This window comes from Pagrus major, chromosome 4, assembly GCF_040436345.1.
Source record: "Pagrus major chromosome 4, Pma_NU_1.0".
Classification (NCBI taxonomy): Eukaryota; Metazoa; Chordata; class Actinopteri; order Spariformes; family Sparidae; genus Pagrus; species Pagrus major.
In genome coordinates this window covers 39,020,882-39,045,070 of record NC_133218.1, presented here as the reverse complement: position 1 = coordinate 39,045,070, position 24,189 = coordinate 39,020,882, and the positions used below count along the sequence as shown (strand labels likewise).

The 24,189-nt window shown below is 43.2% G+C and overlaps 2 protein-coding genes across 3 annotated transcripts in view; both read left to right on the top strand.

Moving 5' to 3' along the window:
- The first annotated feature begins 12,189 nt into the window (after positions 1-12,189).
- gpatch1 (G patch domain containing 1) lies at positions 12,190-22,223 on the top strand. Of its 2 annotated transcripts, none has more exons than XM_073465099.1 (20): positions 12,190-12,268; positions 13,277-13,411; positions 13,666-13,751; positions 14,196-14,356; positions 14,626-14,723; positions 15,019-15,077; positions 15,188-15,433; positions 15,533-15,683; positions 16,302-16,381; positions 16,459-16,675; positions 17,716-18,012; positions 18,365-18,543; positions 18,864-18,991; positions 19,400-19,488; positions 19,810-20,021; positions 20,105-20,408; positions 20,588-20,680; positions 20,828-20,925; positions 21,011-21,153; positions 22,059-22,223. In XM_073465099.1, the coding sequence occupies exons 1-20, from the start codon at positions 12,199-12,201 to the stop codon at positions 22,090-22,092; spliced, it is 2,880 nt and encodes a 959-aa protein (XP_073321200.1). In that variant the 5' UTR covers positions 12,190-12,198; the 3' UTR covers positions 22,093-22,223. The 2 variants fall into 2 exon arrangements, with proteins under 2 accessions (XP_073321200.1, XP_073321199.1); XM_073465098.1 differs by having other exon boundaries at positions 21,008-21,153.
- Positions 22,224-22,491: 268 nt separating this feature from the next.
- The window catches only part of LOC140994325 (WD repeat-containing protein 88-like), a 14,480-nt gene continuing 12,782 nt past the window's right edge, over positions 22,492-24,189 (top strand). The window contains exons 1-3 of the mRNA XM_073463897.1: positions 22,492-22,611; positions 23,436-23,546; positions 23,853-23,941. Of these exons, the coding sequence (XP_073319998.1) occupies positions 22,492-22,611; positions 23,436-23,546; positions 23,853-23,941 (320 nt within the window). The remainder of the gene's footprint in view (positions 22,612-23,435; positions 23,547-23,852; positions 23,942-24,189) is intronic.

The following is a 24,189-nucleotide window of genomic DNA, read 5'->3' as shown; positions in this document are numbered from 1 at the left end:
CAGGTTAACGTCAGCTGAGTCAGGTGACACCAGGTGTGATCAGGGCCTCATCTTTGGATGTGATGATGACATGTTAATGATGAGTTAGTGACGGCCTCACGACATCACTGCTGAGTATTGAACTGCTGGAACAGATGGTCAGGACCGACTGGACCTTTAACACCAGAACCACCAGAACTCTGTGTGACCTCTGTGTGACCTCTGTGTGACCTCTGTGTGACCTCTGTGTGACCTCTGGTGTGAAGCAGGTCAATGTAAACTCTATATGACTTATTTCACACATTCACCTTCATGTGCTTGTTATCCTCTGGTATTAGCCGGCTAGCATGCGCAGCAATCAGCTTACACCCACAGATCCCCCACCAGTTGACCCCTGGGTGCCCTCGGCCTCTGAGCGCAGGTTAAGGTAGATTTAACCACTAACTGTGTGTTACCTTTCAGCTGACTGCAGCAGTCATATGCTGCGAAAATGTCACCTCGACAAACGCACCACTGTGGCTTTCCCGTCAGCCGCTGCAATCACATGCTCATTTGCCGCACTTTACTAGAGCTTACGACAGATCAGGCTGCCGTTTAAAGCTTCGTATGGGAGAACGTGCACGGGGAGCAAATCTGCTGAGGAATGGACCCACACAATCTGTACACTCAGTGTCATGGCTGAAGTCCCGACCTTGTGCCTCTGGGCCAAGGCCGCGTCAGGCACCAGCAACACCCCCACATCGCTCTTTAAAGGGCACTTCTGCTGTCGTCCACCGCAGGAGGAGGTGCTGCTGCACCATGTGGAGGAGATCCTCTCTTCTGTTCCTCAGGTTCAGTGTGGAAACATGAACCGGAACCAAAACATCCAGGTTCTGAAATCAGACTTCATTCATGATGTAGCGACACAGATAACGACAGACCCGCTGCAGACGGTGACCGTCTTTCTCCGGTGCTCAGATGGAAACTCAAACTATTCAACAGTAAACGAGCACTTCACCCAAAAGTGACCAACGCTGACTTACTGTCAAGCTCCTCCAGGAGGAGAGGAGAGGAGGGGAGGAGGAGGAGAGGAGGGGAGGAGGAGAGTAGAGGAGGAGGAGAGGAGGGGAGGAGGAGGAGAGGAGGGGAGGAGGGGAGGAGAGGAGGAGAGGAGAGGAGAGGAGGAGAGGAGAGGAGGAGAGGAGGAGAGGAGGGGAGGAGAGGAGGAGAGGAGAGGAGGAGGGGAGGAGAGGAGGAGAGGAGGAGGAAAGGAGAGGAGGGGAGGAGGAGAAGAGGAGAGGAGGGGAGGAGAGGAGGAGAGGAGGGGAGGAGAGGAGAGGAGAGGAGAGTAGAGGAGGAGGAGAGGAGAGGAGGAGAGGAGGAGAGGAGAGGAGAGGAGGGGAGACACTGAGTCTCCTGAAGCTTTGGTTTGATCAGGGCCTGAAGATTACCCAGAACCCCCCTCTCTCCCCCTGCTCCTCTGGATCACTCCTCTCCTCTCCTCTCCTCTCCTCTCCTCTCCTCTCCTCTCCTCTCCTCTCCTCTCCTCTCCTCTCCTCTCCTCTCTGTCTCCTCTTCTCCTCCTCCTCTCCTCCTCTCCTCCTCCTCTCCTCCTCTCCTCCTCCTTCCCTTCTGTGTTCTCTACTTCCTCCCTTCCTTTCCTGCCTCCTAACTTTCTTCCCTACCTCACTTCTTGTTTCTCTCGTTCATCCTCTCCTTCCCTCAGTTCACCCTCTTTATCCTCTTTTCCACGCTCTTCTTCTTCACACACACACACACACACACAGACACACACACACACACACACAGACACACACACACACACACACACACACAGACACACACACACACACACACACACACACAGACACAGACACACACTCTCTCTGTTGCACGGCGTTGCCTCATGCAGCAGACCTGCAGAGGGAGATCAGAAGCAGCTCTAACTGCTTTAGTCATGAGTTTCTCTCCAGCAGCTGAACGTTGGTGTCTTTAATATTTCAGGCGGCTGCTGCCGGCTCGGCGTTATCGCACCATGATGACATTTAGAGGCGAGGAGGTGTAACGCTGCTCCAACACAACCTGAGGACACGAGCAGCAGCAGCAGCGGCAGAGCTCACATCCTTCACTTCAGCTGAGGATGTTGTTAGAGTTCAGGTCAGGCCAGAGGAAAGTCAACACGTGTTTACTGCTTTCATCACGGCGTAACGAGCGGCTCGTTACCGTTCATTAGGCCGCTGATCCTCCACATGTGAACAAAGAGAGATAACTCTTCAGGATGAAGGAGAAAAGTTCCAGCTGTCGTTATCAGAGGCCGGAGAGCAGCTTCGACTGCGGGTCTGTTTTCTCATCATCACATTCGGATGTCAAATGAAGGATTTATGAAACTTTCTGCTGTTTTTTGAGGGCAGATGTCATTTTTCTCATCAGCTGGAGAGCTCTAACAGATGTGTCCTGCAGCAGCACGTTACTGTGAAACACATATGGAATAAATGAAGATTTATACAAATCTCTGCTTTATATCGTACTTAAACACCTGAAATGTATTTGATGGCTTCGTTTCATATATATCTGTTTGTGTTTACTGAGTCAAGTCCCGTCTTTTTCTTTAAACCTCTGAAAATTTGTAACAAGAAGTCGGGACATTTCCCAACTGTGTTTGTGAAGAAAGAAACATATTATATTATATTTTAATCCAGACCATGATGTTTCCTCACACAAGTTGTTTTTGAGCCTGAACGTAACCAGAGCATGAACACTGTGTGTGAGTGACCTAAACAAGCGTAAAGTTTGAACTCATCTGTGGTTTGACAGAAATGTATTTTGCCAACATTCCTCCAGGTGATTGGTTTGGTTGTGGGATGTGTGTCATTGTACCTGGCAACCCAACACGGAGGCCGAGGTGAGCACCCTGCCTTAAAATACTTAGTTACTGTCCTTCAGCAGATGTTTCAGGTATCTGTCCTGTACCTGAGTATCTCTGAGACTTTCCCTCTCTACATCTGAACACAAACATCTGAACTTTCTCCTCCTCACAGCTTCAAACAGCCTCGTTACTTTAGTTTGATGCATTTGAGGTGAATTATGGATTATTGTTATTTGGCGTCATCGCACGCCGCCTTCCCAACATCACCAGACTGATGTCGACCTATCAGAGCACATCACGCACGGCAGACGCAGCGAGACGAGACAAAGACGTAAAGACGTAAACAGACAGAGAGGGAGGCTGAATGGGGAGAAAAGGCGTGTTAGTGTCTCGTATCTGCAGAGAGTTTCTTATTTTCTCTCTTTGTTGCTGCTCGGACGCTTTACCAACCCAACATGTGGCTGTTTGACGTCCTGGGAATGAGACTCAACTATCAACTATCTTTGTGGTGCGTTCAGGAACAGCTGGGACAAATCCTGCTGACTCTACCTTTAACTTTAATAGTCTTTGAATTATATTAATATGACGTGAGCTTCAGTTAGCTTTGACCACAGATGTCCTTCAGAGGGAGACTTTTTACTCTGATACTCTGAGTACATGTCAGAGCCTGTACTCGATTACTTTTACTGGAGTAAAGAAGCTGAATCAGTACTTCTACTTTTAGCAGAGTCTGTTTTTACTAAATAAAAGTTATTTTACTTTCTCATCCTTGTGCACATTGAGGGTCAGACACTGACTGATACCACAGAGAGTCTCCTCTGTTTTCTCAGCCTGGTGTTTGCAGGTGTGTTACTTCCACTGTCACCTACAATAGATTTGTGGAGAGGTGATGCAAAAGTGAAACTTTCAGCTTTGGTTGGAGGGCTGGGTTCAGTCCTGGGTCCAGTCCTGGGTCCAGTCCTGGGTTCATTCCTGGGTCCAGTCCTGGGTCCAGTCCTCGGTTCAGCCCTGGGTTCAGTCCTGGGTCCAGTCCTCGGTTCAGCCCTGGGTTCAGTCCTGGGTTCAGTCCTGGGTCCAGTCCTGGGTTCATTCCTTGGTCCAGCCCTGGGTCCAGTCCTGGGTCCAGTCCTGGGTTCAGTCCTGGGTTCATTCCTGGGTCCAGTCCTGGGTCCAGTCCTGGGTCCAGTCCTGGGTTCAGTCCTGGGTTCATTCCTGGGTCCAGTCCTGGGTCCAGTCCTGGGTCCAGTCCTGGGTTCATTCCTGGGTCCAGTCCTGGGTCCAGTCCTGGGTTCAGTCCTGGGTCCAGTCCTGGGTTCAGTCCTGGGTCCAGTCCTGGGTTCATTCCTGGGTCCAGTCCTGGGTTCAGTCCTGGGTCCAGTCCTGGGTCCAGTCCTGGGTCCAGTCCAGTTTGGAGGCTGCTGGTCTGCACCATGAGATGTTTCTCATGATATTATGAATTATTAAACTCTTCCAGAATCTGCTGGTCAATAAAACTGAAGCTGAATCTTGATTTCTTCATGAGAAGAGTAAAAACGATGATTATAGTAAGTCGAGGACGACAGTAATCAATTCTATAACTGGACTGATTGTCGTGTCTTTTGTCTATTATTGTCGCATAATGATACTTTAAGTTTTGGAGCTGCTGTTTCCATATTTTGTGGGAAGTAAACAGGAAGTACGATGATGTCATGAGTCTGTGAGCTCTGAGATGTGTTCACGTCGTTGCAGCAGCTACAGGCTGATGTCATGTGGAGAAAACTTAAAAACGTGATGACTCTCAGGTTCTGCAGCTGTAATGAGTCTCTTGTCTCTCTGGTACCTGTGTTCATGTATTCACACGTTTCATGTTTTATTTCACCTTTATTTCAGCGGGACGTCTCTGAGATCAGGATCTGTTTCACATGAGACCTGGACGAGGCTGCAGCTGCTTCACAGTCACAGCATCATGAAATACAACGTGACGTACAGCAACAACCACAGTAACACAGGACAACAGCTGATCAAACACAACATCCTCCTTCACCACAAACCTAATGATGCTCTTCAGTTCATCACTTCATATAAATGTTTCTAATTCACTGAACGTTTTCCCGTCACCAAGGTGCAGAACTGGATCTGTCAGAACCCAGAGGTTCTGTAGGAAGCAGCCCTGTGGAGATATCCTCTGTAAGTGTACGTCACACTGAGTCTGTGAATATCTGCATCATGTCTGCGGGTTCTGATCCGAGTTCTGACTCAGAGAATCGAGCGCTAAGTGTCTGAACGTCCTCCGTCAGCTGGAGCCTCCAGCTGCCTCCTGTGGAGCTGCAGCTCACGGTGTGAGTCCATCAGGACAGTGTGGATGAGTCAGTGCTGAGCTGAGCCGAGCTGCAGGTCGGTGAAGCCTGTCAGTGAAGTCGAGTCTTCAGACGACTTTAAAATCACTTCTAGAGACTCGCTTTTATCTGAAGTCGTCATTTTTCACAGAACTTTCTATCTTTTATTCCTTTTACTGTGTCAGACGACTTATCTGTTCTTAAGTCCTCCCTGTGAGTCTTTACTGCTTTTATCTTCTCACTGTTATCCGTTTGTCGTCCTTTGATGTGATGTCGTCTTCTTATCGTCCTTTATTGTTTTAATTTTTTTATTTAACTCTATTTTTGTATTTGCTTTTTTAAATTAATTATCTATTTTGATTTTATTCTCTTTATTGTGTTTCTTCTCCCCTCTCTTGCCTCTTTTACTCGTACTAACTCATCTTGACTTTCTTCTTGTTTTAATTCAGACGTCCTCGTGTTCGTCTCCACCGTTCACTCTTTATTCTGTAATATCGTCGTCCTGAGTTTCCTGCTTTTGTCAAATCATTTTGTAAAATCAGTTTTTAAAGGTGCTCTATAAATAAAGTTTATTATATATTATTACATATTAAAATATGTTGTACTGTAAAAAAAATTAAGCTACTAAATATTTCTATCACGATTATCCAATAAATCAAATTCACGATAACGATATAACATCGATATGACTTTAACTCTGGTGACTGTGTGTTTGTTGGAGCGAGTTTGTAACCAGAACTATTAAAAAAGTGCACAGAAAGAACAATTAACCAGAAAAACTCAAAAACAAAAGATGCACGAGGCCGAACATCTTTCTTCAGACAATGTTATCGTATGCGTATCAATTACAAGATCAATATTTCATCTTTTAATATCACGATTATCATGATAATCGTGATATTGTGACAGACCTGTCAGATCACGTTTAACAACTGAGCTGAGATGACGAGTCATCTGTTAGTTAGATCAATGATCTGAGCCTCTTCAGCGTCAGTTTGGTTTTTCTCATCTTGACTTTCTGTGGATGAGTTTGAGGTTCGGACTGTCGATGAGACCTGAAGGTGTCACTTTCATTGTATAACTACATTATTCATAATGATAATGATCTTCAGACGGAGCTCAACCGACCACAAACACTGACGTCCTGCTCACTTCATGTAACTGATGATATAATCTGTATTTATAGTGTGAAAGTCAAACTGGATCTGAACACTTGGTCCAATAAAATAAAACTGATGTGAAGAATAAACTTCATGTTGGAGTTTTGTGTCTGATCTCAGGTCAGTTCATCGATCACATAACGAGACAGATGTGTTGGTGAGCTGTGCAGAGGAACCAGTGACTTCAGGTTCAAGTGACGTGAATTCAGTAAAAGTTCAATATTTCAACTTTAAGCCTGTGAACTGTGAGCAGAGAGCGACACCTAGTGGTCACCAGCAGGAGTGTTTGAACAGAGCCGGTCCTGAACAGCTGCCATCGCACAACAGACATCTTCATACACTCACACAGAAACCACATTAATGTGTGTGGACGTTCTTTTTTCTAGAACCAGAAGTAAAGAAACAACGTTATGAAACTAAATATTAACCGTTTCAATGAGGCCTGTATCACAGAAACATGCACGATGCAGACACCTGCTGAGAGACCTCAGGATGTGCTCTGATGATGGAGAGACACTGAGACGTGCTGACATGGAGGAGACAGGAGCTGCTGAAGGTTCTGGGGTGGAGGTGTCAGCGGGTGGTCGAGGATCTGCAGGTGGTCGAGGATCTGCAGGTGATCGAGGATCTGCAGGTGGTCGAGGATCTGCAGGTGGTCGAGGATCTGCAGGCGTGGGAACAAAATGTTTCTGAAGAGAGAAGAGGAGTGAACGTGACCACTGGGTGTTACATTATAATAATAAATACAGCTGCTGATGGTGAAACACATCTAAACCACATTATATCCAGCGGAGGACGAAGTGTTCAGCTCCTTTACTGAAGCAGAAGAACGTCAGGATCAGTGTTAAAGCTACAGTCTGGTTTGAGCCCACTGACTGAGGTGTTATTATATAGGATCTCATTATATTATTAACACTGAAGCATCAGTCTGTTAGCAGCAGTTTGAACTTCTTTATAAACAGTTTTCTGTTCAGCTGAAATAAATGAAAAGATGAAGAAGCTGCCTGATGTGAACACAGTAGACTGACAGTAGAGGACACTTCCCTCCGTGCAGTGCTTGAATTGTACAGTCGATTGTACAGTGTGTGTGTGTGTGTGTGTGTGTGTGTGTGTGTGTGTGTTCAGACTCAGGTCACAACAACAAAATGAAATCGTGCCATAACTGTAATAATTTAACATCTGATGTGTTTTAAAGTTGTAACATGTTTATTATAATTTAGTTTAAAAACAAACAGAAGACGTTGAAGGAAATGAGATGAACTCACATCATGTTTACGTTCAGGAAACTACCACTTATCTGTTTAAACATCAGGATTCAGTCGGACCAGCTTGTCTTTGAGCTGCTGATGATCTGCAGGACTGATTTCTGTTCTGCGTCACAATGTTCTGATCATCCAGTTTATATACATGATATCATGTGAAGGAAGTTTGATCCAGAATAATGTGATGGATTCATTCAGTGCTTCTCTGTCATCGTCTCATTGTACATCATATCACACAAGTTGTTTTTTATGTTTATGTTTATTTGTTATTATTGTTGTTAACATGAATATAAAACACATGAGTGAACTGGTGTCTGTGTGAGGGTGAAGCCAGAAACCTTCTCAGCTTTTATGAAAACTTAAATCAAAAGATTATGAATGTTGACAAACAAACAATCAATACTGTCAATACATCTAAACACACACATGAAGAGTAGAAGTGATGGTGGGAGTTAAAATGAATATTAACAGTTTGAACATCAGATCCATGAAAAGTGAGCGCAGGATGTTTAAACAGCAGGATGAAGATTCTCAGCCTGTTTGTCGGTTTATCAATCAGAATTATAATGAAACCAACAAACTGGAACAAGACAACTGTGAGTTATTAACAGAATAATATCTAAAGCAACAAAGTAGATCTGTAACATTGTTTCTCCCTTTAAAAACAAATGAACACATTTCAAGAATATTAATGTAAAAATCTGTAATTTTATAAAAGAGTGTAAACTTCACTCATCTATCAAACTCTCTGCAGCAGCGTTTTGTAGATTTTCTTATAGAAGATTTCAGGAAGTTAAATATTGATGTATTAAACTTTAGTATAATGTTAATGAACAAGTATTTAATAAGCTGCTGCAGACACGAGATTCAAATGAAAACTTCATGTTGGTTTAATTGAAAATATTTTATGTTATTATCTGAATACAAACAGCTGATGTCCACCTCACGTGTGACCTGATGTCCACCTCACATGTGACCTGATGTTCACACTGTCACTGATTTATATATGTGTGTGTTTGTTTCATCGTGTTTCTGCAGCACTTTGCTCTCCACCTGCAGGGCACCAATCAAAAGGCTGGATCCCTTCTGTCCTCTCCTATAATCTTCTCCGGCTCTTCTGGCTCCGTCCTGGTTCTGTTGGACCTATCTCCTGCTTATATCTTGATGTGGTACCAGCTATTTTCTGACTCTGAAAGAATTCTTGCTCTTGCTCTTTCCCAGGCTGTCTCCTGGCTCTTTTCTCGCTCTGTCCTGACTATCTGCTGGCTCCAAACTGGCTCTGTCTTGTCTCTGTCCAGGAAAACACATATTACAGCCCCAAACTGACCCTCTGTTCTGCGCCCCGAGCTCCGTCCAGCTCTTCGCGGGTTCAGTTAGTTTAAACCCCCTGAAGTTTAGCAGCTCGGTCGTGTTACAACGAGCAGGGAGGCTCTGTGTTTTCTGGGTAGTCGAGGGGGTCTCAGATTTGGATCTGTGCAGAGCGTCAGCTTTCTGCTGAGCCAGGCATTTGGTTTGTGTTGAGCAGCACGAGTTTTTATAGATCACAGCGGGGTCAGAGAAAACAAATGACAAACTGCTGCGTGCTTTGGATGGACATTCGATAGCCGACACCTCTGCTCCTCTGAGGCTGAGCTCTGTGTTATACACTTCATCTATCTATCTATCTATCTGTCTATCTATCTATCTATCTGTCTATCTATCTATCTATCTATCTATCTATCTATCTATCTATCTATCTATCTATCATCTATCTGTCTATCTATCTGTCTATCTATCTATCTATCTATCTATCTGTCTATCTATCTATCTATCTATCTATCTATCTATCTGTCTATCTATCTGTCTATCTATCTATCTGTCTATCTATCTATCTATCTATCTATCTATCTATCTATCTATCTATCTATCTATCTATCTATCTATCATCTATCTGTCTATCTATCTATCTATCTATCTATCTATCTATCTATCTATCTATCTATCTATCTATCTATCTATCTATCATCTATCTGTCTATCTATCTGTCTATCTATCTATCTATCTATCTATCTATCTATCTATCTATCTATCTATCTGTCTATCTATCTGTCTATCTATCTGTCTGTCTATCTATCTATCTATCTATCTATCTATCTATCTATCTATCTATCTATCTATCTATCTATCTATCTATCTATCTATCTATCTATCTGTCTGACTGTCTACAGGAGTTTGATGGTGTGTTTCTCCTGTTAGTTTCAGAGTACAGTGCTCTGTGAGGAGAAGTTCATGTCCAGGGTGTGGCGGGTCTGCAGTGAGTTTCTCTGCCTGTTTCCAGATGCTGAGGCGTTGAGCTCCAGGAGGCTGGCAGATCAACACCATCATCTTTTTCAGCAGTCTTGACAGTCAGTTGCAGCCTGTTCCTGTCCTGTTTGGTGTCTGAACGACCAGCAGACACCGTCGGCTGAAGAAACGGGGCTCCATAACAGACTGAGTGATCACAGTGCAGAGTTGGATCGAGGAGGCAGCCGCTAGAAGGACATCCTTTGCTGGGATTTTTGATGACGGAGGTGACGGAGATTGATCCCAGAAACAAGTTTGAATACAATCTCTCGACTTGATGTTGTTGTGACTGCAGCAGCTGTTCAGCCGTCCACATGTGCAGACTGTCACCGTCATGGACGAGACTGATGGACGTCAAGTCATCTCCAAACCTCTGGAGCTTCACAGATGAGTCCTGAGGTGCAGTCGATGGTGCAGAGCAGCAAACAGCAGCCTGAGGGCAGATTCTGACCCTCCAGCAGAAATATCTGCCCGCTGACTAAAGCTTTCCTCTCATAGTTTACATCAAACCTGTAGATAACAATACGAGGCTCATGTAAATAACATAACCTGATGTCATCTAATAATAATCAATACTCCATGTGATGAGGCAGCAACCTGAAGCAGCAGTGTCTCACTTTGTATTTTAGACAGATCTAATAAATATACCAGATAAATAACTTTTTATTTTAATGTGACATCAGCCTGTAGGGAATTCAGCAGCAGTTATATCTCCACGACTTTAGTCTGTTTGACCACAAACACAAAGACGTGATAGTCTGACAGAAAGCAGTCCAGAGAGTCAGGTACATATTCAGTCTTGTAGTGCAACAGAACATTTACTGAAACATGCAGACTGGACTCGTCTCCTCCTGAGCTGTACAACTATGTTGGTCTCTCACTGAACTCTCAAGGTTAAAGCTGATTACTGACCTCATACAGTTTGTAACCTGACCGTGCACCATATTAATATCTTAATGTAATCTACTCTTTTACTGAATTATTATTAAAAAATCAACATAAACCATCAAAATGTGACTGTTGACATTTTTTTGTTTTTACTATCCTTCAAAGTAAATCTGAAGTTTCAGCGTCTCCAACAGCAGTGATGGCATGTAACTGAGTGCATTTACTCGAGTACTGTACTGAAGTACAATTTCAGTATTTCCATTTTCTGATACATCCATTCCTCTTAATTTTGGAGATTACATTTTTAAATTACATTATTTTAATTGACAATCAGATAACAAAACATCAAATCCAATAATTAGTAAATGCAAAATATAGTATCCAGTAATCTGCCAGAAGGCAGCTGGTGTTGAGTGAACATTACATACATGTAGATATAATTTACGTCCACTTGCAGACTTACTCTGATGGTTAAGTACTTCTGTTACTCCAGTAGTCCTGTATTTGATACCTGGTAGGTTACTTAAAGACTTTAACTCAGTATTCTTTGTATTGGAGACTTTTACTTTTACCAAAGTAATAGTATATACATATATATAGTATAGTATAGTATAGTATATAGTATATAGTATAGTATATAGTATATAGTATATAGTATATAGTATAGTATATAGTATATAGTATAGTATATAGTATAGTATATAGTATATAGTATAGTATATAGTATAGTATAGTATACAGTATAGTATATAGTATAGTATATAGTATATAGTATAGTATATAGTATATAGTATAGTATATAGTATATAGTATAGTATATAGTATATAGTATATAGTATAGTATATAGTATATAGTATATAGTATAGTATATAGTATATAGTATAGTATATAGTATATAGTATATAGTATATAGTATAGTATATAGTATGTAGTATAGTATATAGTATATAGTATAGTATATAGTATATAGTATATAGTATATAGTATATAGTATAGTATATAGTATAGTATATAGTATATAGTATAGTATATAGTATATAGTATATAGTATAGTATATAGTATATAGTATATAGTATATAGTATATAGTATAGTATATAGTATATAGTATATAGTATAGTATATAGTATATAGTATATAGTATATAGTATAGTATATAGTATACAGTATAGTATATAGTATAGTATATAGTATATAGTATATAGTATAGTATATAGTATATAGTATAGTATATAGTATATAGTATAGTATATAGTATATAGTAAATACAGTATATATCTTTACTTTTACTCAGTTTTTGGTGCTGTAATAACCTTGTCCACCACAAGGTGTCGCCAACTCATCTACTATTAATGACTAACGGGTAAACACTTCGCCTTCGGCCCTGAAGTTTGTTCTTCTGCGCCTCCCGTAGTAGCACTGAAAACATGGCGTCCGACAGTGACAGCGACGAGGATTTTGTGAGTTTCGGGACTCCGCTGGAGCCTCTGGAGGAAGGTGGAGTACATTTAAGACCCGCTACAGTCCGTGTGTCTGTCCTTTGACTCTGTCAGACCGTTTCATGTTGTGAGAGTGGAGCCACGAAGTTTCCAGCGGGAACTTCAGGTTGCTAAGCTAACGAGAAGCTAGCTAACAACAAGCTCCTGGCTGTTAGCCTAGCCCCCTGGTTTGTAACCCAGACTTCATTCAAATATCTATAAGTTTTAAATTGTCGTGCTTATCGGCTGAATGAAATTATTCAGCGGACTGTCACTTAAGTGCTTTATGAATCTTTACCGTCCAGCGGTGTATTCGGCCCACAAGTGGTTCTCAAATCAGCAAATAATTTCATTCAAACTTCAAGATTTTTTATTGTGCTTCTTAACCGTTTACTGTGGGTTTTCTGTACCTGGAGACGGAGAACACACGTATGTTGAAGCGGATTTAGTGTCTCAGCTGTGTGTGTAGTTGAAGATTCAGCTATTCGTACCGTGATCTTTGCCATTAACAAGGACACTAAATATACGAGATGTCTGCATTGAGTTTGGTCCTGCCGGAGGAAATCCTCTCTGCCCTGACGTTAAACACTTATTATCCTGAAACTGTGTTGGTGACTTGAGGTCTGTTGAAAGGAGGAGAAAGAAAATAATTTGACTCAAGTAATATGTTAAGATACTTTTATTTTGCTGTACTCTACTTTGTGGCACTTTGTACTTTTCCTGTACGTCAGACAGAAATATGAGACTTTTCACTCCCCTGCTGTTTATTCTTGCCTTTGAAATTAAATATGAAGAAAATATGCAGCACTAAAATAAGAAGAAACTATTTGTCATATTAAATACTGTCAGTTTTGATGCTGAGTACATTTTACTACAAAGATTTCTACAGTATACTTTTACTCATGTACATGATCACCTTGTCAATATACAACTACTATGTCAGTTGAGGTGAAGGACCTGAATCTTCTCTGCAGCCTCGTGTACATAACGTGTTGTGTAATAAAATGTGTGTTGTGTGTGTTTGCAGACGAGCCGTTGAAGAAGCCCGTCCCGCTGCACGAGCAGACGGTGAAGGATGAGAAGGGACGATATCAGAGGTTCCACGGGGCGTTCACTGGAGGCTTTTCAGCCGGTTATTTCAACACTGTCGGCACCAAAGAAGGTCAGTGCTGCTGCATCACAACACCTGTTCACCTGTTCACCTGTTCACCTGCTCTGACTGAAGAGAGCCAGTCAGTTTGTGAGCTAAGTGGTGATCCAGTGCTCAGCTTGATCATTTCTCTCAAAAGAGGTCAAAGGTCATATCGTGTTTCAGCTATTAACTGTATTTGTTCAGCTGAAACTCTCATTTAATTCCAGATGTGTAGTGTCAGTATTTGGACGTCTTGTTTAATGGTTGTTGTGTTGTGACTTCAGGCTGGGCCCCGTCAACCTTTGTGTCGTCACGGCAACAGAAAGCTGGGCAACGTAATGCCAGACCAGAAGATTTCATGGACGATGAGGTAGAGAAGTGTTTCCATTCGCCACCAAACCAAAACTGCGTGTGTTCAAGTTGTGTGTTTAATGACTGAATTTACATTTGAAACTCCAACGCTGATAATTACATTTCGGTTACATGAGTCAGAGAAAGTAAAAATGAGATTTTAGAGCTTTCTGTCAGCTTCGTCTCCACTACTGAACCAGAGCAGAGAGCTGCTCACTCATCCAGCTGCCATCTTTGTTTGTTTGGCTCCAGTAATGGAAATCCACCTCATTAAACAAGTTTGATTTCTTCTTCACTGAACAGCAGAGTTCAGAGTATTTGTTAAAGGATGGAAATGTCTTACAGTTTATTTAGTTGAATGACCTGATGTATTTTTAATTTCCAAGTTCAGTGTCTGCTGTATTTTCTCATCCAGAAAGAGTGGTGTGAGGAACTGACTGTGGTTGTTGTTGTTGTGTGTCAGGACTTCAGCGAGCACGGCATCGCTCCCAGAGAGATCAGCACCAGTCAGGAGTTCTCGTCCAGTCGCAGGGACGAGGTCAGAGAGAAGGCGAGAGCGGTCAACGCTCAGGCCGCCCTGATCCCCGGAGACACTCTGCTGGAGGAGCTGATATCACCTGCCAGGTAACTGCTGACATCCACACACCGATATGGTGTCTGCATTCAATAATGTCAAAGGTAACTACAAAATAACTGATCTACAATCAGATTTTCAACCCACGGCTGCACAGATGTTATCATTATTACAAATCTGGTGTTGCGTTTAAATGAGTCGTGAAGAGTTTCAGGAAATCTGAAAAACAGTGACGGAGATTATAGAAAACTTGTGACCTTTATTGAAATCTGTATTTCCTCCTGTGAGTATTCTGAGGTGTGTTGGTTTTGTCCGTCAGCTTGTCCATCGGGGTGGAGCTGCTGAAGAGGATGGGCTGGAAAGAGGGTCAGGGTGTCGGGCCTCGTGTGAAGAGGAAAGCTCACCGACAGCAGACGGGTGCGATAAGTTTGTTCCACTTTCAGTTATTTTTGTTTTCCAAGTATTCACCAAAGAAACATCACAAACAATCACTTCATCACCAAAATACAAAGAAATGTGATTCAGGTTCTGTCTCAGTCGTACTGAATGAATCCTGTTGTGATTCTGTGGTCTTGATTTAATGATCCTGAAAATGTTTTGGCCCGTCTGCTTTCAGCTTCAGGTGAGAATGTGTTGATGTGATTCATTGATGATGAAGGTGCTGTCCTCTCTTTGTCTGATCCTGTCTGTGGGCTTTATCTCCTCCTGACAGACGGAGGCAGCAGAGTGTACGGCTGTGTGCGACCCCCTGCTGGATCGGAGCACTCAGAGGTGAGTGAGACGACGATGCTACCTCAGAACTGATCCTCTTTCCTGTAGAACCTCAAAGCTGCTTCAGAAGAAGATTAATATTCATGTTCCTTCTTCTCTCTGTCCAACAGGAGGATGATGATGAAGAGTTCGCTCCGGAGAACGTGACCTTTGCCCCGAAGGACGTGACTCCGGTTGACTTCACCCCAAAGGTGGGGGTCCAGGGTCTGGGGTACCGTGGTCTGGACCCGGGCCTGGCACTGCTGGGCCGAGGAGCAGCCGAACACATTGACCTGTTCAGGCCGCAGTCTGAGACGAGGAGTCGACTGTTTGGAGACACACGGGGAGGAGCACGGAGAGGAGGCGTGGCCGGACAGGTGAGACCGCTGAAGTCTGAATTATTATTATTATTAGATATTTTTAAAAAAAGCTTTTTTTTATTGTAAGTGTTGCTGCTCGTGACCTTTGACCTGCAGGCGTTCGGGGTGGGCGCCCTGGAGGATGATGATGATGAAGAGGTTTACCACAGAGACTCCATGTCCAGATACGACAAGGTGCTGGGAGGAGAGGAGCCCGGAGACGGCCTGTACGGCTGGACGGCACCACAGCAGTACGCCAAGAAGAAAGGTGAGATGAGTCGCGACCGTTAAACATCAGATTCAGAGCAAAAAGAGAACAAAGAGCAAAGATACAAGAATGTGCACATAATTATTTAAAAAGTGAAGGACGACTGGTCCCATAAACCCACCTGACTTTAGTGATTTTCACCTCTTTGGACTTTTTCCCTCATCTCTAAATAAAAGAAGGGAAGTCATGGTCACTCAATCAGTGACCATCAGTCAGAGACGCTGCTGTTACACTTTAAGATTGTGGGTAATGTTGTACTTCTCCATGAAATCATGAATAAAACATGTTTGATTTAAAACAACACTTCACCGTCGTTTTACTCTCTCTCATAGGTTAGCATACACAGATAATCAACATCCTCCAGTCAGAACATTTTTGGGATTTTCACTTCAGGAACCTTTCTGTTGAGCTCTTTACCCCATCTGACTGAAATTAGGAATCAAAGTTTTACATCATCAGATAAAACTATAATTAAAGAAGCCTGCTGATGTTTATCAGGTGTAACTTTTACCTTGTTCACCATCTCAGTTTAGCATGCGAGTCCAGGTTTCTGCAGGTGTTTGTTCATAAACATGAATGAACCACAATTAATCTTTGATAACTCTCTCTTGTTCACAGACAAAAGCAAAGATGCTTCGTATCTCGGCAAAATCCTGGAGGGATTCACTTTGGCCCAAAAACCAGCTGAGGATAAAACAGTGAGCATCTTCAAACCCGAGCTGATCGATCGCTGTCTGTTTCTGAAACATCTCATCATCTCATTCTCCGTCTGTAGATCTTCCCTCCGCCTTCTCTGCCCAGAGACTATCGTCCGGTCCATCGTTTCCATTCATCAGTCGATGTTTCACATCTTTCCGGGGTCAGTCCTGCGTTGGCCGAAGCTCTGAGGGTCTCCAGGGGCCACATGGTCAAAGAGGAGCCCGAACAAGGAGGACGGCACCAACTGGACTCTGGCCAGAGGAGGACGCTGCTGGGAGAAGACACGCTGCAAGGTAGTTACCAGCAGAGTAAAGTCCTGCTGAGGGTTGTTAAAGCCTTTTGGTTCTGACTTAAAAATCTCTCAGAACAACTTAATATTAATAAACTTTCTTTATATAACAATACTTTAAAGAAAGGTACAGTTGCTCAGTGTTCATACGTCCACATCACAACTAAATCTGGTCAAAACTGCACGATGCATTCATTCAATCAATCTATCTGTCTGTCTATCTGTCTATCTATCTATCTATCGTTACAGTTATTTATTATGCAAAAAAGTAAAATCTTTATTAAATGTGCAGATTTTCTGCTTTTCTCTGTTTTCTGTCACAATAAACTGAATATTTTGGGGCTGTTTGAACAATAAAAGATACCTGAAAGAAGCATTTTTAACCATTTTTCTGATATTTGGAGGCTCGTGGAGAAAATAAGTGGAATACAAATAATAATGAAACTAGTTGTTAGTTGCAGCTCTGCATCCAAGAGTTGTGCTAGTGTGTCAGTTAGACCATCACACCAAGACTTTAGCAGCCAAAGTTTAGAAAAACCGTATTAAAAATGTAGAACTAACTATAGAGCTGCAAAGAAAAATCAGTTAATTGATTAGCTGTCAACTATTAAATTATTGCCAACTATTTTGATGATGGATTAATCTGTTTTAGTGATTTTATAATAAGAAGAATCAGTTCTGTGATGTGAGCTTCATTAATGTGATTATATTCTGGGTTCTTTCCTCTGACATTAAACTTTGTTTGGGTTTCGGACGAAACACTGATCGACATCTGATCACATTTTGTAGACCAAACAACTAATTGATTAATCAGAAAATGATGGACAGATCAATTGACAATGAAAATAATTGTTGCTGTGGACCTGAGTAACTTTAACAGATATGTTTTATACCACATCCACTAAAGATAAAACATGTAGGAGATGCATAAAAATGTTCTGTATGTCCTCTATCAGATATCTATACTGTTCATTTATTTGATCTGAGGATCGACAGAAAACTGACTTCCTTCTTCTTCCTGTTATTCTCCTGAATCTGGATCAGGTCCCAGATCGGTCATGGAGCTGCTGAGGCCTGAAGACAAACAGCGACTGCTCAACCTCCGCAGCTCCTCCAACGTGCCCTCCACCAAAACGGCCACCGCAGACTCCCATGGTGCCTTGCGGTCGACGGGGTCGTCGGCTGCGGGTGGCGCAGCCTCCTCCGGCCTCCAGCAGGAGGCGCTGGCTGCGTGGAGAGGAGTCCAGACCTCCTCACAGACCTTCAGACCGTTTGAGCAGAACCCCAGCAAACAGGCTCGCTACGAGCTGTACCTGAACCGCCTGAAGCAGGGAGACAAAGGTATGAGGCCCTGAACTACATGTCCCATCATGCACTGCAGGAGCAACCCGACGTTGGCTCTGATGGACTTTTGTTTTCTACCTGAAAAGAGCACAAAGAAGAAGAGATTTAGGAAAGTGAAGACTGACCGTCTGTTCTTCTTTCTCTACTTACAAACACAAAACACTAGTTTTGCTATAAATTTGCTACAAAGTGAGTAACTTATAAAACGTATCCTCAAATATAAATCATATCAGTTGACGATAAATACAGGCATTTAATTCAGGCGTCAGAGACAGAACCGGTCCGTCTGAGACGAGCTGGAGCCGGTCAGATGTCAGATGTAAAGTCCTTCCCTGTCTGTGTGTCTCAGACGCTCTGGAGCAGAGTCTGGACCCGGGGCTGACGGAGTGGGAGCGCAGCAGAGAGAGGGAGGAGTTTGTCCGAGCCTCCATCCTGTACAGGCCGTCCTCCTCCTCGCTCTCCTCCCGCTTCACCAGAGCTAAAACCCAGGAGGACGAGGACAGCGTGGAGGTCAACCGGGACGAGGAGGTGGGAGGTCACAGCCCAGAATTTTATATCCTTGAAACCTTTTACATGAAAGTGTTGATATTCAGTGCAGACATATAAAATATAAATAAAATGGATTTTCCTTCTTTTCAGCAGCTGTAATGTTTCAGTCAGTGGTTTTATTTCATCAGTAGATATTTGTACCGTGTTGAGTTCATAGTCTTTCTTTGTCTGAGCCTGTTTTTCATTGAAATGATGTTTTTAATTGAAATGTTCCAGCTTGTAATGACTTTGTTTGTTGCAAACTAGAAGATGAAAAAGTTTGGTTGTAAATCTGAGTTGTTTGGTTGTTTGGTTGTCAGGGCGACGTGGACGACAAACAGGCCGCCGTAACAATGAAGATGTTCGGAAAACTGACCAGAGAAACGTTTGAGTGGCATCCTGAGAAACTGCTCTGCAAGAGGTTCAACGTCCCCGACCCTTACCCCGGGTACAACACACGCACACACACACACACACACACACACACACACACACACACTCACACTCACACACACACCTGTCATTTAATCAGTAGTGGAAGAAGTATTCAGATCATTACTTGATGTCCAGACAAGTACAAGTATCATTACTGCAGTAAAAATACACGTTGAATTTAATAAGTTCATATATTCATTTATTTTATATAAATGTTATTGGTTTTATTCAATGTAAAGTCTTTCTTCAGAGTAACTGAGTAGAGTTTTATCCTCTGACATGAGGGAGTAGAAGTCTAAAGTACTCAAGTAACGTATTAGTAACTGAAAACTATACTTATGCACAGTACTTGAGTACATGTATTCAGTTACTCTCCACCACTGAATGTTTCCTGTTTGTCTGACCGTTGTGGGTCCGACAGGTCCGGTCTGGTCGGTCTGCCGAAGGTGAAGAGAGACAAGTTTTCAGTCTTCAACTTCCTGACAGTGACTGAGAGCAGAGACACAGCAGGTGAGTTACGTCACTTCCTGGTTTCCACAGACAGGGGGCGCTCACCGCTCAGGTTTGTGTTTATTACTGGTTTAAACGCACCATGTTGTGTCAGTGGAAGACGAGATGGACCTTTTTTTTTTCTGAATATTTTGTGAAAATACTCGTTATGTGAATGTCAGTTTCTTGTTTTGATTTCTGATTATTTCAACATCGAAGTGTGACATGATCATCTGGACATTACATTACCCTCCTCCTCCTCCTCCTCCTCCTCCTCCTCCCCCTCCTCCCCCTCCTCCTCCTCCTCCTCCTCCTCCTCCTCCTCCTTCTCCTCCTCCTCAGCTCCTCCCAAGCCTCCAGAGCCTGGGAAGAGGTCTCGATGGGACGTTTCAGACCAGAAGAAAGAGGATAAGAAGAAGGACCCTCTGAGCGAGCTGCTCAGTGCTGCACGAAACCAAACTGAGATCAAACTGGAACAAACCTCCACACCTGCTCTACCTGCTCCACCTGCCTCCACCAGCACCAGCAGTCAGGCTGCAGACAGGACGGAGGAGGTGCGTCAAAACTGGAAAAGGTTCATCTACTGGAGAGCAGGAACGTGATCCTAAAAATCTGAACTTGTGTTCTCTTTATGCAGACAAAGTCAGTGGATCAGCAGAGCTCAGAGAAGAAAAAAGGTGACGGAGAAGATGAGGAGGAGGAGGAGGAGGAGGAGGAGAACAGGCCTCCCATGGATCTGTTCAAAGCCATCTTCGCTGGCTCCTCTGATGAGAAATCCTCGTCTTCATCGGAGGGAGAAAGCGGCGATGAGGACGATGTAAAGGACACAAAGGAGGACAAGGTCAGAGTGGAGCCTCTGAACCTCTTCAACATCACCTCCAACACCTCCTCTGTCACCTCCTCTGTCACCTCCTCCACCATCACATCCAGCCAGCAGACAGGTAAAAAAATCACACAGAACCAAATCATTGGGTCCACTTTTGTACCCGTTCACAGCGCTTTCATCATCATGTGACCTGAGTACCGAACCGCGGTCACGTGTGGACGACAGGTGTGTTTTTTCTGCAGACATGTCTGATTTAAACGTCTGATGGTGTTTTGTTCTCTGATTCTTTAAAAGCGGTGGTGTCGTCTCAGAAATTGACACATGAAGAGGAGGAATTCGGTCCGAAGCTGCCGCCTCCGTCAGCTGCTCGACTATCAAAAGACAACGGTCCGTTTGTTAAGACGACCAGAATCAGTACAATCATAACAGAACAATAATAATTAAAGCCTTATTGTAGCCCAGGGACGTTTGAATATAAATAAAGTTTTACTGGTCAGCAGTCGACTGAACTCTGCCTGTTGTTCCCCTGTTCAGCCAGAGGAGGCGCCGCTGAGGAGGAGAAACCGAGGAACAGGAGCAGAGAGAAGAAACACAAGAACAAGAAGCATCACAAACACAAGAAGGAGAAGAAGGTAGGAAAAGAAAAGACAAAATGGCTCCTTCTCCCGACTGTTCGGTGCTTCTTCTCTGACTTCACGCTCATTTTTTCCCCAGAAGAAGAAACATAAGAAGCACAAACACAAAGGGAAGGAGCAGAAGAAGAGGAGCAAGAAGGAGGCGTCGGACAGCAGCTCAGAGGACAGTGATGAGGACGGCGAGGCTGAAGCTGGACATGTGTCCACAGAGGAGCTGCTCAGAAGGTCAGAGCTCACTTCATAGTTTCAGTCCTGATGGAGAGTAAAGCTGTCACATGCACAAAACACCAACATCATCATTATTATTAGTTTAAACCTGATTCTTCTGAATGATGGGTTTTTTTTCGTACTACAAACTTTGATAAAATAGTTCAAACTGTTTAGATGCTTCAGTGCAGTCGTTTCACTTGCAAACTGGTTTCTGCTTCTGATTTATCTTCTTTATTTCAGAGTCCTGATTGTGTTTGTGCAGTTTTCAGCATTCAGTCTGAACACGAGCAGAACTTTACCTCCAAAATACAAAATTAACAAAATTATAGACTGAATGAGGAAATATCTGGTCGAGGTGTAAACAAGATAGAAATCTGATCAAACATTTTGTTCCACCGGTTTATTTGATTAAATGTTTTTATCCTCATTGCATCTTAGTTTTACTGTGTTTCTTATTAATTGTACTTATTGGCTCATGTGAAACACTTGTAAACGTCTGTGTCTCTGTCTTTAGACTTAGACTTAGACTTCACTTTATTGATCCCGTTGGGATGACTCCCTCAGGGAAATTGAATTTCCAGCAGCATACAGTTCACGAGAAAATAAACTCTTAGCAAAAATAGAAAATAAAGATAGGAATAGAACAAAATACAATAGAATACAATAAAAATAGATTAAAATAAAATAGGATAAATAAAATAAAATAAAATAAATGTGAATGTAGGACTGTATATTTGTTATTGTACAGAAATTATTGCACGAAAGTGAGAGTGTCCAGGTATGTATGTGAATAAATAGATAAATAGATAAATAAGTTGTTGCACAGTGAAATCACAGTATAGTCTTTATGTCTTTATGTCTGTGTCTTTATGTCTGTGTCTCTGTCTTTATGTCTTTATGTGTCTGTCCTCTCCCTCCAGGCTGAAAACTGTGCGGTCCCATCAGAGCTGGTGAAGCAGGACGTGTCCTCTGTGAGGATAACAGCTGATCTCCGTCTCTACACTCAGCTGATTTTACTCAACACATGAACTGTCGCTCTTGTTTTGAATAATGCAAAAATAAAAACTTTTGTCGTTGGACTTTAATATATTGTGTTGTTATTGATGCATTTCACAGACGTGTTGGTCAGTTACATTAAGGAGGGTGTAGAGCAGAGGGAAAACAGACGGCAAGGACAAGAAAGAGGGAGCAAGACGATTAAAACTTGTTTTCTGGGTCAAACTTTCCTGAAGGGCCTCGAAGAGCTATGACAGGTTTAATGTCTGGCGTCCCACGGTCCGTGAAGGCAGCACCGTCGCTATGGTAACTGCCGCGGTTTTAACGTCAAACAAAGTTTAACTGAAGGTTTCCAACATGGCGGCGACACGCGGCGACCCCCTGTCAGCCGATGAGGCTCCGGGAGGAGGAGAGGAGGAGGAGGAGGAGGAGCAGGAGGAGCGGAGAGCCGCGGCAGAGTGGAGCCGAGGGTCCCAGGTACAGGTTAGCTCGGTGGCTAACGTTAGCTCGGCGGCTAACGTTAGCCGGACAGGTGAAGGTGTTGACACCTCAGTGATGCTGGAGAGGCTCGTCAGAGGCGAGCAGGTTAATATTTAACCAGTTAAATGTTGAAGGTAACAACCCACCTTTAACCAGCTAACCCGCGGGCTGGTTATAGTCCCGGTCCAGCAGCGTCACTGACCCGGTGCTGCCAGCTACAGGACGGTTCGCTCACCTGGCGTCACTCAGACCTTTAAACACCCTCTGATGTCTGCTCCTTATTCCTTATCCTTAGAAATATGTTAAAATATACTGGATTGGTTTCATAACAAACTTAAATTGATTGCGTGTGTGGTGAATTATTTTATAGAAAGAATAATGGCGGTTTTCTGTAAATAGCTTCCAGGTCATGTGACCCATTGACCCAGAATCAATGCCGAAATATCCTCATGTACTGGTTGAATGAGACACACCTCTTTTTAATGGATTTTAGTGCTTTTTCTGTTTTAAATTAATAATGATGATGAAAAATCAGCATTTTCTTCAATAGATTCCAGGTCATGTGACCCATTGACCCAAACGTCTCCCGGTACTGTTTGAATGAGACACATTTTAGTGTTAGGGTAGGGTTTTATTTTTTACATAATTGTTTTGTTCGTTAAAGGAACATGAAAATGCAAGTTATTCATTTGATTATTATCATTTTTGGATAAAAAGAAGAATGAAGCTGTAAGTGTTGTGTTAGCATGTGTTGTGTTAGCATGTGTTGTGTTAGCATGTCCAGTTGATGATGTCACTGTGGTGCGTTCACGGGTCTGCAGGTTCCAGTAAAGGTGTTACGGGCTCACAGCGACGCCGTCACCGCCGCTCGGCTCTGCTTCAGCGACCGCTGCGTCCTCAGCTGCTCCTCAGACCACAGCACCATCCTCTGGGTGAGTCCTGCTGCACAGACACTCACTCACACACTCACACGTGAAGCTGCCCAGTTAAACCAGTCTGATGATCTGGACTGTGAGCAGCTCCACTGGAGGCACAGAGCAACCGACTGAAAGTGAACATGACAGCTACAAACTTGTATTTACTGCACGATTCTTGGACTGTTTCATTGCACTTTTCCATGTAGGAGGTTGATTTTTCCCGGAGTACCGAGCGCTCTGGAATGCAGCATTACTCAGTTGTCAGCTAGCGAGCTGTGACGTTAGCCGTGATGATTTCCTGTTGACCTTTGACCTCTGCAGGATGTGGAGAGCTGCAGACCTCTGAGGGTGTTCGATGGAGTTCACAGTAAAACCATCAGTGAGTGCGCTCTGATCCCAAACAGCAACAGGTCAGCGTCCACTCAGCTTCTCAGGGGTTTCTTTAACTAACACCATAGAGGACGGTCAGTTCTGACTGACTGACTGTCTGTCTGACTGTCTGTCTGTCTGTCTGTCTGTCTGTCTGACTGTCTGTCTGTCTGTCTGTCTGTCTGTCTGACTGTCTGTCTGTCTGTCTGTCTGTCTGTCTGTCTGTCTGTCTGACTGACTGACTGACTGACTGACTGACTGTCTGTCTGACTGACTGACTGACTGACTG